The following is a 13,568-nucleotide window of genomic DNA, read 5'->3' as shown; positions in this document are numbered from 1 at the left end:
GAAAAATAAATAAATTTTAAATAAATATGATTACTTTATATTACAAGCAAGCTGTACCCATAGTTTGCGCCTAAAACGTATTAGAGTTCTCCTAATGTTATCGCTTTAGTTATTCACTCTCAAACGGGCCCCCTCCATCAGTGCGCGTTAATGCAACTGTCCACCACCTCATGCCTTACGATTTTTCCTGTCCCCAAGTATTTTTTCTAGTCAAAACTAAGTTTGGATTCGTTCATACCAGACACTAGACAATAACATATAAAAACATCAGTTGATTTGAAAATGTCGACTAGCCATCCTTTGGTCGATCTTATCTGAAATCACCCCCATGGTGTTCTCTGCGCCGTCAGAATTGTCCAGTGTGTGCTCAAGAATTAACAACAAAAAATGAAAAAAAAGCTGACTCTTGCGCCAAGAAACACGCCGCGCAGTAGATTTAATGCGCAACGTCAGTTGCCTACGAAATACCTATGACTTGCGGAAAAAGCGTATATAGGGTAAACGGGGAGCTGCATCCACGACAGTTCATGGGAGCATGTCCTATCTGGTAGAAATTTTCCATCGGGTAATCTGGCAGTTAACTGTGATAGCTGTCCCTGCTCGCCTAATCCTGACAAAACAAAAATAATTGCAAAACAAAAAAAAAAAAAAAAAAAAATACAGCTGAGAGAAAATTGTTTGAGGCCTAATACTCTATAGTAAAGGGCGAGGATAACTGCGTAAGTGCACTATCAGTGCACTTAACTGAGAAAGAGTTTGCCATTTTGTGTCGGAAGCCTGAATTTGTGTGCACATAGTAATTAGTCTTTCAATAAACGTTCTGTTGTAAGCTAGCGCTTGGTCCTATCTCGTCTTCCTCGTGTCCTCGTTTTTTAGGCGCTTTAGAAGTTAAAGAATGACAACATTCTTCTCGTTGAAGTTAGTAATGAAAAAACGAATGATTGACGCTCACGGCCCAAGAATTTGTTTAAACGGTACCATAATTCATTTTGACGGGCTAACACCCGTTAACTACAAAATTGTTTTTTAATTTGCAAGTGACAACTTAACGAATATACCTAGAAAGGTGCGGCACGCCAAGAAGAACTTGGTTGATGATCTCTAAAAATAAATGACTTATGACTGACATGCCGGAAAACATACAGGGAGGAAATACGTCTGGTTTACCTGCGAAGGCCTGGGTGAGGGGGGAAGGGTTACAGAGCCCTAAATCTTTTTCATACACAGACTCGCATAGTGCAAGAGAACCAGTAGCCTCTTTGTAGGACTCATATGACTCTTAGAGAGGCAGAGAAAACCTAATATATTTTTGCTATTAAGTACCTGGGTAGGTGAACTGTCACAAACTAAACGTAAAAATATAGCGCAAGATCTGCTCCAAGTGTCGAATCTTTAGTTATGAGCGACGATAAATTTTCAACGCGTCTTAAAAGAAAAGAAATTTCTTTTAGCATTGCATTTAGATACAGTGAACTAACAAAACATATTCAGCGGATGCATCACAGACGTGTGTCACAAGGTAGCGGCGTTTGGTTTGTAGAATATCGAAACACTAATCAACCATTTTTTTGTGCGTTAAGTGCTTTTGTACAAGAGCCCCTCACACCTCCCACCAGATGGACTTTGCTGAAGATAGTATTGTGCTGGAAGAACCTCGCGAGAATTTCGTGTCTTTCAACACATTGATCATAGCGTAATGAATATTTAAATAATCTCGAAAATTCCGGTTTGCTTCACAGTTTTTCATTCAATTGGATGATATATATTATGATGTCAAAAAGCGGTGTAGTTATAGACGGTCGGATACATTCAAGTTGTCAAGCGAGAAATAATTGGTAAAAAATAATATTTAGAGATTGTTTTCGACACCTTTGAATTAGTTGTTTGCGAATATTTGAGTTTAAAAATTTAATCAGATAGTGAGTGCGCAAATAATTTAATTCGATTTTTTTTTTAATTTACAGCATCCAAATTATCGAATAGTTTGGCACGTCGAATGCCGATGAACAAAAATCGGGTTAATTTAATCATGTTGTTCCTATGGTGACGGTTCTCGCTTGTCTAGGCTTTATCTAAAGCAAGCCTGCTTTAAGAAGTATTGACTTAGTGAATACTTTTTTAAAAGAAGGAGTTTGTTTTCGTTTGTTCCGGGGATGCCCTGGGGCTCTGAGTTGGACATTCGGCGAGAGAGCCGGCGAGAGGGCTGACCACCGCGATTGGCCAGCGCCAAGGTCAAGCGCTGGTCTATCGCAGCGGTCCGCGATTTCGCCTACTTGCCCGCCGATCGTCCAGGTCAGAGCCCCTGCCCGCCTCCAGCAGGCCCTCTGCTACCGGCGCAGAAATAAGCACGCACAAAGGAACGGCGCCGCGACGCGCACCGCACTAAATCACGAAAATACCAGAAAGAACATGAACTGTCATATGGAGCTGTATACAGAGAAAAAAAGCAAACAAAAAACTGTCATTGGAGGTGCATACGAAGACACCAGGAATAACAAAAAACATATCTGTCCGCCCACTTGTTATTCTCCCCTGAGCGTTTTTCGTTTTTCAACGACGGTCTCTGGTTTCAAATATTATGCTTAGCCATATATTAAGTTTATTTTCTAGTTTACATTCTCTTATTTATTTTCCCGCCCTGGAGACAGTGACCGATCCTCAGTTCGGCCCCTTAGCTTTGGAAACCCTCGGTCTTTGGAGATCTTTGGAAACCCTCGGTCTAATCGTTGCTTGTTTAGTGTCTTTTCATTGCCGATAAAAGTTTGGTATTGATTATTCAATTACATATTCTACTTTTTGGCAAATATTCGGCGCTATATATTACATGCGAATTTGGTCCGAGCTGAGAATTTACTATTCGGAAAACTTTTATTTTATATAGTTGCGTGGCGTGACAATCTAACTCTAAAAAGGACCGTACTACTACTACTACTATAAGCCTGATTCACATGGTGCGATTTTCCCTGCGATTTCGCAGCTGCGGCCTTGAGCACCTCAGCCTCCACCGCGCTTGCTCCACCCGAGCGACGTCGCAACTGCGAAATCGCAAGTAAAATCGCACCTAGTGAAGATGGGCTGTACAATGTAAGTAATAATTGTTTTAGTGTAAATATAAACCCTACAAGCCTGTACCCAGCACGATGAAAAATAAATAACAAAAGACCAGAACAATGTATTTATTGTAACTTTTCAGATTTTAAATTAATCTCGACGTATGGCTGTTTTAGTACCACCTATGTTGAAGCAATTCCGCTACACAGTTATAACACCTTCTTGTAAGGTTAATTCACATTTATAATGCAATTAATTCAAAGGTGCAAGAGAGCTGAACAAGAATGACAATAATAATCCCCGGAGGAGGGGAACAAAGGGGACAAAGAACCAACACAAATCTCTAAACTCAGCTAGGTGACTGGTGCGTGACCGAAAAAATCCGCCTGGTACTCATATCAAACCAGGGACCTCTTCGTTTCCAGTGGAGCGCTCTACCAACTGAGCTAACCAGGAGTTGGTGGCAGCTGATAAAACCTGTTTGCTATACCGAGGTGTAACTCTTGGTTTGTTCAGTTGGTAGAGCGTTCCACTGGAAATACAGAGGTCCTTGGTTCGATATCAGGACCAGGCGGATTTCTTCGGTCGTGCACGAGTCACCTAACTGTGTTTGGAGATTTGTGTTTGTCGTTAGTCTGCTTTGTTCCCCCTCCTCCAGGGATTATAATCTTAATTCATGCGTTAAAAAAATTTACGAGGGCAATTTGTGTTGCCTAAATCGTAAATAATGGAATACATTTCTTTTTTTCAGAATCAGAAAAGCAGCATGGTCCATCCGTTGATGCAAGCCTTTTGTCTTCTTGTGGTGTCATCATCGCACGTCTGCATTGACGCTGATCAAAATGAGTTTGTACCTCGAGACTTAGACGTCGTGATTGGTATTCTACGTCACGGTGACAGAGCACCACTGGGGACATTTCCGACTGACCTGAACCCGAACAGCACGTACTGGAAATACGGCTATGGGAATCTCACCGATCGGGGTATACAAACCATGCGGAACGTCGGCAAATACCTCCGGGAACGTTATCAAGGTTTCTTGACGGATGACCCCGAAGAAACACAGGTCCGAAGCAGCTTCTCATATCGGTAAGCGTTTTTATTGTATCGTAGACTTTGTCTGGAGCGCAAGCAGTGATCACACCAGTCGCGAGATACATTCTGTTTAATCTGCCATCGTGCAGGCCCTTTTATAGCCGAACCCAGGTGGCAGGTCCAGCCAGCAGTGACGTCATGTGATGTCATAACCGATACATCTTCCCTCTTGAGACGGAATTCATGAGTTCTTGATGGAAGTTTTCGTCGTAACTCAGCCTTGTCGGGGGGTGACGCCGTCTTTCTGACCTGCGGAATTGTCCATGGACGTGTCCATGGTGTGGGTTGGGATAGCTCGAGGCAGTTGTTTGGCTGGTTGGGGTTGGCAGTGGCGGTGATGTAAGTGTTGTTGACTCGGGTGCCTGGTACAAAGGGTGTCCGTCATCTTCGTCGTCGTCACTGTCGCCGTGTAGGCAGAAGGATTCTTGAGTTTGTTTCAGATGCTGCCTGTTTCTACGAAATACGCGGTTGTCTTCTGAGATAACGTCATAGGACCTCGGCGCAACTTGACGGAGTACTTTCGCTTTAACGATCCAGCCAGTCGGAGATGACACTCTGACAATATTACCTGGCCGGAGAGCACGCAGACAATGCCCTCCATCATTTTGTTTGTGCTTCCGCACTTGCGCTCCTGGCGTCCGAGAGAAGTCTGGCACGCGGGATCGCAGCCTTCGACCCATGAGGAGCTCCCCCGGAGTCCGGCCATCTTCTAGTGGAGTTGTTCGATAATTAAGGACACCCAGCCAGAAGTCTTCTTCCCCTTCGGTGGTTTTCTTCAGAATACGCTTTGCTATTTGGACGCCTTTTTCGGCCAGCCCGTTTGAACGTGGGAACAGAGGACTTGATGTTGTATGCTGGAAATCATAGAGAGCAGAAAACATCTTAAATTCTTTTGACGAGAATTGTGGACCATTATCTGAGCACACTTCGATGGGTAGACCATGCCTCGCAAATGTGGCACTTAATTTCTGAACCACGGTTCGCGCTGTAGTGTCATCAAGTGGCTCAACTCCGAGGAAGTTTGAGTGTGCGTCATACGTAACCAAATATGCCTTGCCTGCGTATTCAAATAGGTCTACGCCAACCCGCGTCCAGGGATTAGAAGGAGTCTCACGCATTAGCAGTGGCTCACTAGGTTGAGAATAAGCATGTCGCCGACAGATGCTACATCTACCGACCATAGGCTCTATGTCCGCATTTAGGCCGGGCCAAAAAACAAGGCGACGAGCTTTGGCTTTGCATTTAGAAATTCCTTGGTGACCATCATGAATGCGCTTTAACATTTCAGATCGCATCGACCGAGGAACGACTACTCGTTCTCCTTTAAACACAATGCTTTTAAGAACAGACAGCTCTGGTGTCATGTGTCGAAAAACGCAATCGATCGTTTTGTTGTTAGTGACTGCTGTAACCACCTTCTGCAGTACAGGATCTTGTGCAGTCGCTTCCTGCAGCCTCTTGACGGTCGTTAGCGACACTCTGTCGAAGAGTATATTGGTGGCATGTATCTCCACATCGTCCGAAGCATCCTCGTTGCTTGTTGTTTTGGGGGCTCTGGACAGCGTATCGGCCAATATCAGCTCCTTTCCTGGAACAAACTGGAGATTGAAGTCGTATCTTAGCAGGCGAAGAAAAAAACGTTCAAGTCTGGGTGGTATCTCCAACAACGCCTTGCTGGCGATCTGAATGAGCGGCTTATGATCAGTTTCGGCTGTAAACTTGATGCCATAAACAAACGGGTGAAATTTCTCGCAACCAAAGGTTAGGGCAAGGGTGTCTTTTTCAATCTGTGAATATCGGGACTCGGCATCTGTCAGAACTCGGGAAGCGTAGGCAATTGGTCGCCACTCTTTACCATGACACTGAAGCAGCACCGAACCTATTCCAAATCTGGATGCATCCGAAGACACCTTGGTGGGCTTTATTGGGTCAAAAATGGCCAATTGGGGATGTTGTGATAGGGATTCTTTCAGTTCTTCAAATTGTTTTTGGTGACTTGGAAGCCATTCAAATATAACATCCTGTCTTGTCAGCTCTCTGAGTACTTTTGTATTTTCTGCTACGTGTGGTAAGTATTTGCTGAAGTAATTAATCATGCCTAAGAGACGCTGGACCGCTTTCTTGTCTTCAGGCGCCGGCATGTCCAACAAACTGCTGATTAACGCAGGGCTGGGCTTGATGCCCTCGGAGCTGATCACGTCGCCCAGATAAGTGACTTCTGTTTGGGAAATTTTGCATTTTTCTGCGCTGAACGTTAGCCCGGCAAGCTGGGCTACTTCCAAGGTCGTCCTTAATCGAATGTCGTGCTCCTCTTGGGTGCGGCCCCAAATCAAAAGATCATCAATATACACATGCACTCCTTGGAGTCCCTCAAAAATTTCGCTTAGTGTTTTTTGAAATACTTCGGGTGCCGATGAGATACCAAAAGCAAGGCGCAAGTAGCGGTATCTGCCAAATGGTGTAGCGAACGTGCAAATTTTTGATGTTTCTTCGTCCAGGGGGATCTGATGAAAACCTGCTTTGGCATCTAATGTTGTAAAGAACTTCGCTCCTGCTAGTTCTGCCTCTATGTCTTCTCTGCGAGGCAGCTGATAGTGCTCGCGTTTAATGCTTTCATTTACCCTTCCGGGGTCCATGCATACGCGTAGACTTCCATCTTTTTTCTTAACAATTACGAGAGGACTCACCCAGTCAGTTGGTTCGTCGACTCGCTGGATGATTCCTGCTTTTTCCATCCGTCGGAGTTCAGTGCGGAGGGGCTCCCTTAGCGCCAGGGGCACTCGTCGAGCAGGCTGCACGGATGGCTGGGCATCTTCCCGAAGAACCATGTGGTAATGGCGCTTCACACATCCTGTTCCCTTAAAAACTCTGGAAAACTCGTCTGCAATAGATGGTCTTGCGTGGACGGTACATAAGCGCGACACCAGTCCAAACACCTCACTTGCCTCTAGTTCCAGAAGTGGCTGGCGACCATTCTTCACAACGAAGAAATCGACGTACGCTTCTTTTCCGTTGATCTTGAGCCGAAGTCTCGTCATGCCGAAGTGTTTTATCAGTCCGCCATCGTAACTACGAAGTGCAGCTCGATTGGGCTTTAACTCTGGTGCTTTGTGCTGCTTAGCGTACAGTGAATAAGGCAGCAAGTTTGCCTGAGACCCCGTATCCACTTTGAGCATGATTTGCCCTCCTCCCGCGATTGAAGCGCGTACGATCCAGTCCGCCTGACTTTGTGAACTCTTGACGCCAACATTTAGAATATCAAAGTCATCATTCTCAGACAGCTGTCTGCTGTATTCACAGTTGCTGTTCTTGCTTACACAGCAGTTCTGCGTCTCTGCCACTTGCCGACCCGCCAGACAGCACGCAGCAAAATGATTGCTTTTTCCGCAGTTGTGGCAGGTTTTCCCTGAGGCGGGACACCGTTGAAAGTCGTGAACAAAATTGCAACGACCACAGCGGTTCCTCGACTTGTTCCGCATCTGTCCCGCATTTGTCCTTCTGACTGCATCGGCCTGCTTCTCGTCTCTTTCCCAGGCTTGATTCTGTTTTTCTGAAACTTCTGCAGCTTGGCTTATTCGTATCGCTTTATCAAGCGTGAGGTCAGCTTCCCGTAGGAGCTTTGTTCGTAATTTTTTTTCAGAAATTCCAAAAACAATTTGGTCCCGCAGCATCGAATCTGTAATGCTTCCGAAATTGCATGACTGGACTTTGGTCCTTAAGCCTCGAAGGAACTGTTCAAAAGGCTCACCTTCTTGTTGCTGCGTGACTCTGAAGACATACCGCTCGTAGATCTCATTCATCCGTGGAATGCAGTAGGCTTCAAACTTCTGCACCAAGGTCGTGTACGATTCTTTTTCCTCTCCGTCGAGAAATACGAAGTTGTTGTAGACCTCGATCGCTTCTTCTCCGGCGACATGGAGTAGCAAGGCCGCCTTTTCGTCTTCCTTCTTCGCAAAACCCGTGGGTTTCAGGTACCACTCCAGCCTTTGCTTGAACTTGATCCAGTTCTGCTCGAGGTTGCCCGAGAGTCGCAGTGGCTCGGGAGGTTTCAGCGTATCCATTTCGGTCGTTGGAAGCGCTAAGCCTAATTGTTCCAAGATCCTGCCGACTGCGCCATGTCTCGAGCGCAAGCAGTGATCACACCAGTCGCGAGATACATTCTGTTTATTCTGCCATCGTGCAGGCCCTTTTATAGCCGAACCCAGGTGGCAGGTCCAGCCAGCAGTGACGCCATGTGATGTCATAACCGATACAGACTTCATTGAGTCTAAAACACAATCCTAGGACAATGGCTCTTTAAAACGCACATAGCTTTTCCGCGATATAAACTTGAATCTTAGAGTAGCAATTTCTAGATCCCTCTAGGTAACTTTTCTTCGACAGAGCGTATATTGATTATTATCCATAAAAAATCTCTGATCGTTGTTCTTTCATGCTCAGAGTGTAATGTAAAGCCATCGAAGAGTTCCTCTTCAATAAATGTTTAATCTAAAAAAAAATAAAAATAAAGGGAGATACGTATAATTTCGTCCAAGGATCATGCTTGACAAAATTGTAGATCTTCAAAGAGGCACACAATTATTTCAACTATGTCCTACCTACACCTAAACGATGTTTTATAATGATAATTAGTGCATCTATTGTGTTTTGAATTTAGGGTAGCGGCCAAGTTACGCTTTTCAATATATTTCCTTTATACTTATCCTTTAATATTGACCACTGTGATCAAGTAGCCGATTTTTCTGTTGGGCAATCAACTATTTGAATTTGCCCGATGCCTCATTTCTTTGCAAACTGGTGAAATTTTATCTCGAAGGTATTTTGATACATAGACCCGAGGCAATATATCGCTAATAATGAGGGCGATAAATAGTCCTATAGGTCGTACGCTAATATACAAAGTAGAAGGATAGCGTTCACTATACAGATGTGTCAAGCAAGTCAGGAAATCTGCAGATTCTTGGGCACAAATGTGATGCATAATGTCGCACCAGAAAAGGGCTACACGGAGATTGCACCTCGGTATGAAAGTTTTAAATACAATACAAAAAAAAGTCCAACCCTCAATAGATAGCCGTCCTCGGTTTTGCCTCGTTCGTCTCAAAACATATACTATACACATAGTACACGTAAAAAAAAAAGAAATGAAAAGCCGACTCCTACAAATCGCACAGCGAAGGTTACATCGGCAGCAAGGGGGCAACTTAATCTCAACTGTAGGTTATCTTGCCATTTTCGCCGAGTTTGTGGGGGTCCTTCCTTACTGTGTTTAGAACCACTCAAAGATAAACTTGGGACGTGATTTATCGGCAGAAAGCACGCACATTCAAAGAACATGTAAAGAAGAGCAGCTGCCGCTCCGTGGCCGCCACTGACGAAGAGATGGCGTTGGCGGCCTTAAGGAATTCGAAACATATGGCGATAACAGATAGATGAAGCACTCAATTTTTGAATTCCACGAATGGAATGACAGCTATCATCATCATCGTTTCTCTAACAAAGGGTGGCTAATTTTAATTTATTAAAAATAATTTATATCTGTCATGATTTTTAATAAAGATAGAGCTATTTTAAAGCTATGAATAAACTTAACAATTGCCAATGAAAAGCACATATTTTTCAAGTTTCTCCTTTCCCTCTACCTTTTCTGACCATAGCCTCCTTTGTTCTGACTCATCGTGCGCATCGTGCGCCGTGGTTCCAACCAACACCACCGGGATAAGCAGAAGGCTTTCGCACCGTCATCAAAAGTCAGGTCGATCGTGGCCTAAGATTGGGCACTCACGCCATATTAGCCTTATGGGGTGAGTGCAGGTCTCGTGAAAATATAAAAAAAAATCGGTCGGCAACTTAAACAAACTTTTCCATTCTGGTGGCGTTCGTCACGAGTTGTATTAATCAACCGCCAAAAAGACCATTTTCTTATTCTTTAATATACTGCATTGCTGGTCTGGCTGCGATTCTTTTTTTTTTGCTCTTTTACTGCTTTTATCCCACTCCGAAAGTAAGCATACCGTTATTTGCACCCAATTTGTTTCCGTTTTAGGTAGGCTATCTTTCGGTATATAACTGTACACTTGCTGCACACACTCTAAAAGAAGTTCAACAAGGCAGTAAGTTGGGCTAGTTGGTTGAACATCGTCAGACGTGAAAACAGCGCAAAAATTGAACAAAGGACAAGTGCAAGAAGTGCACTGACAAAGGGCTGACTGTCAACTAAAGTTTAATTTTCAGGCAAACCAGAAAAATAAACACAGAGTATAGGAAATAACCAATAGAGACACAAAAAATTATACAACCCAACCGACAGGCTTTCCACCACCGTCATCACCCTCACACATGCCTGCCATTCTCCCTGATAAAAAGGACCTCATCATCCCCCAACTGCACCGACGGTGCGCTCACACATTCCCCTTCTCCTTTAGATAAAATGAAAAATGCCTCTTCAATCTCTCTGGCGGTCTTACTTTTATTGCGCGCCAAGATCGTCAAGTCATGGAATACAGGTACGCAGCCACACCTAAAAGAATGCTCCTTCGCCCTCACGTTCACGCACCTCCCCGTTTGTCCAATGTAGACCCTACCACATGTGAAGGGGATCTGATACACAACCCCTACTGTGCATGGTTCTTTCCTATGCTCTGTGTTTATTTTTCTGGTTCGCCTGAAAATTAAACTTTATACTTTGTCTCATCCTACGATGGACTAAAAGCCAAAGCCACGGGCCGCCAGGTCTAATCACGTTCCGCGCTATACTTTGACACGCTTAGCATGGATTAGGGGTGGACGAATAATGCTCGAATCCAAAAGCGCTCCAAAATTTCTATAGCTTCGACGCTGCAAAGAGCCTATGTCGTGGCTTTCTTTGCGATGTAATATTGTTGAGTCACTCAGTGCTCTTCGATTCGAACAACTGTCCACCCGTCCCCTTATCAGTGATCCGAGACGCGGGCACCGATACGTGCATCGAAGCAAAATGCCGCACAATTTCTGAGTGGCTCGTGATTGGATCTGGCGGTCCGTAGCTTTTGCCTTTAGTCCATCGTAGGGTGAGACGAAGTATAGTTGACAGTCAGCGCTTTGTCTGTGCAGTTCTTTCACTTGTCCTTTGTTCAATTTTTTGCGCTGTTTTCACGTTTGACTCTAAAAGAAACCCGTATGTTCACTTTCCCGCACAACACCCGGAGGGCCAATCACCGCAACTTACAGAGGCAGCTCATCGAATGACGATGCCGAAACATATGTTTAGACCAAAAAACGCAGTCTGAGTTGTGACATTAAGCAATGCAAGCGTGACGTCTTGCATTGCTTAATGTCACAACTCAGAATGCGTTTTTTGGTCTAAACATATGTTTCGGCATCGTCATTCGCTGAGCTGCCTCCGTAAGTTGCGGTGATTCGCCCTCCGAGTGTTGTGCGGGAAAGTGAACGCACGGGCTTTTTTTAGGGTGGAAGCCACTGTAATATAGGCCTCCTGCGTTGCCCAGGAGGCGCTGCGAAAAATGACTTGTTAGTAATTGGTTTTGGTAGTACAAACTTGAGGCGACTCAAACTGCCACACATATAGAAGCGTGTCTGCTCTGACGCGGAAGACGATAACGAGGAAAATGAAAAAAACAAAAACAAAAACAAAAAACAAGGAAAAACGCCAACGCCGTCGAAGCACAGGCCAAAGCTAGGACGATAAGAGCGTGAACCAAAAAACGCCGTATCACGCCTGACCAAAAAACATAAAGGAGAAGAAAAAACAAAAACGTCGGGACGCCAGATGTTCGAACGTCACCACTTTGAGATACGAGACGCGTACCCTAGCGGTGGTGGCATGAATCTGGAACTTTCGATTTTCTTGCGGCGTTGAATGTAGCCGATTTTGGACGTCCAAAGGTGTTTTTCCGTACTTCTGTACTACACAGAAGGAAAAAAAAATCACGGCGAAGGCGCCATAATAGTGGGAGTACCAACCAGGGGAGCTTGTACTACCCAAAACGAGGGCGCCATAGTTTGTTCAAAGCTTCAGCGCAAGAGGCCCATAGCAAACAAATATAGCAGCATGCGAACTGCAAAACCACTTGTACATAGCTCCCCCAAAAAACTTGCAATGCAACAGGAACAATTTAAAATAAATACAACAATGAAGAATTTATGATAATACATTTTTATTGCTTTCTGCAGGTATGCAGAGAGGATGGCATGATGCACGTTATATGTATAATTTAAGTCAGTCATTTCAAGTATCTCGGTGCCACACCAGGAAAATTAGTATCACTAAAAAGATTTATATATCAATATATCATGTACTATAGGTACGTAAAATATTAAACCATATGCGAAAGTACATTGGAAATATTTTCGTCTCTCCGCTAAAGCCATATCGTCACGAATGACAAGGCGAAACAAAGAATAACTGGGGAAAACTGAAATGTTTAATGGGGCGAACTTGTGCCCAAAAATAAAAACGAGGCAGAAGAAAGCAAAGCGTCGCGGGCGTCGAAGTCGGCGTGACAGCAGAGTCGAACGCTGGGGCCAAACTGACTCGACAAGGTCACGGGCGGCCTCTTTTCTAGAGTGAGTCACTATATCTCGAAGATTCGGCGGAAAAAGTTCGAGCGTAGCGCGCTCGGGTCGAGAATGAACACGCACTTTCTAGAACAACAAAAGCAGGGATAAACGATAGAAGTTATGTCCGGAGCCAGAATAAACGAGAACCTTCTACAAGTCCGTGACCCTGCGCGCGGCAATATTACCAGAAATAGAACGCTAATGAATAATATTTATGCCAATTTTATGCATCGGATTGATCGTCACAAGTCAAGAAAGCCGATTTAAAAAAAATTTTGAGCATACCTCAGCAGATATTACGAGTTGTGAATGCGAAAGCATGGATGTCGCTCTTCGCGCCGCGGCCTCTTCTGATCCTTGTGCTCCTCTCGGCGCAAGCGGCAGCGCCATGGACCGTGGGGTGGTTTTCCTTGGAACTATGCCGCGCGCCACCCAGTAGGAGTTTATCCATCAATTCGCTGCTACAGACTACATGCTTCGGTCCATATAGGGCAGGGGAATTTAGGTGCCGTTTGGCGCGGCTTCAAAAGCTGATAACGCCGGTACGCTCCATGGGAGAGTTAAGAATTTCGCATTAAAAGAAGCAGATCCACCCTTGGCGCTCCGTTTGTGGGAGTAACTTGCTCTCCTCCTCCGAGCAGGTCCTTCACCACGGACGCGACGACGGCCGTTTTAGGGAGAGGTCGCCACCTTGGTGCCCATCTTTCTCGCACTCCTACGGCAGTCTCTCGCCGCTCGGGAGGTACAACGATATATCGCGCTGGCCGCCGGGCGGCGGCCCTCTCTTGTCTGAGTTGGCACGGTGAGGCAGCTGTCATCAGCCGGAGCTCTGGGTTGAACTCAGGCGACGATCCGGATCGTGG

The 13,568-nt window shown here is 45.0% G+C and overlaps 1 protein-coding gene across 4 annotated transcripts in view; it reads left to right on the top strand.

The window, feature by feature from the left end:
* The window catches only part of LOC8025833 (testicular acid phosphatase), a 71,693-nt gene that overhangs the window by 21,981 nt on the left and 36,144 nt on the right, over positions 1–13,568 (top strand). For 3 of the 4 annotated variants that reach the window (XM_040206202.1, XM_029974921.2, XM_040206201.1), the window contains exon 2: positions 3,803–4,140. In XM_040206202.1, coding sequence (XP_040062136.1) covers positions 3,818–4,140 — 323 coding nt within the window. In that variant the 5' untranslated portion in view covers positions 3,803–3,817. Of the gene's footprint in view, positions 1–3,026; positions 3,085–3,802; positions 4,141–13,568 lie in introns of those variants that run through there. The other variant, XM_029974932.4, reaches the window with a different exon arrangement.

The sequence above is a fragment of the Ixodes scapularis genome, unplaced genomic scaffold (genome assembly GCF_016920785.2).
Source record: "Ixodes scapularis isolate PalLabHiFi unplaced genomic scaffold, ASM1692078v2 PGA_scaffold2__306_contigs__length_199485367, whole genome shotgun sequence".
Classification (NCBI taxonomy): domain Eukaryota; kingdom Metazoa; phylum Arthropoda; class Arachnida; order Ixodida; family Ixodidae; genus Ixodes; species Ixodes scapularis.
The sequence above is the reverse complement of the archived record's forward strand: the minus strand, read 5'-3'. Positions and strand labels throughout refer to the sequence as shown.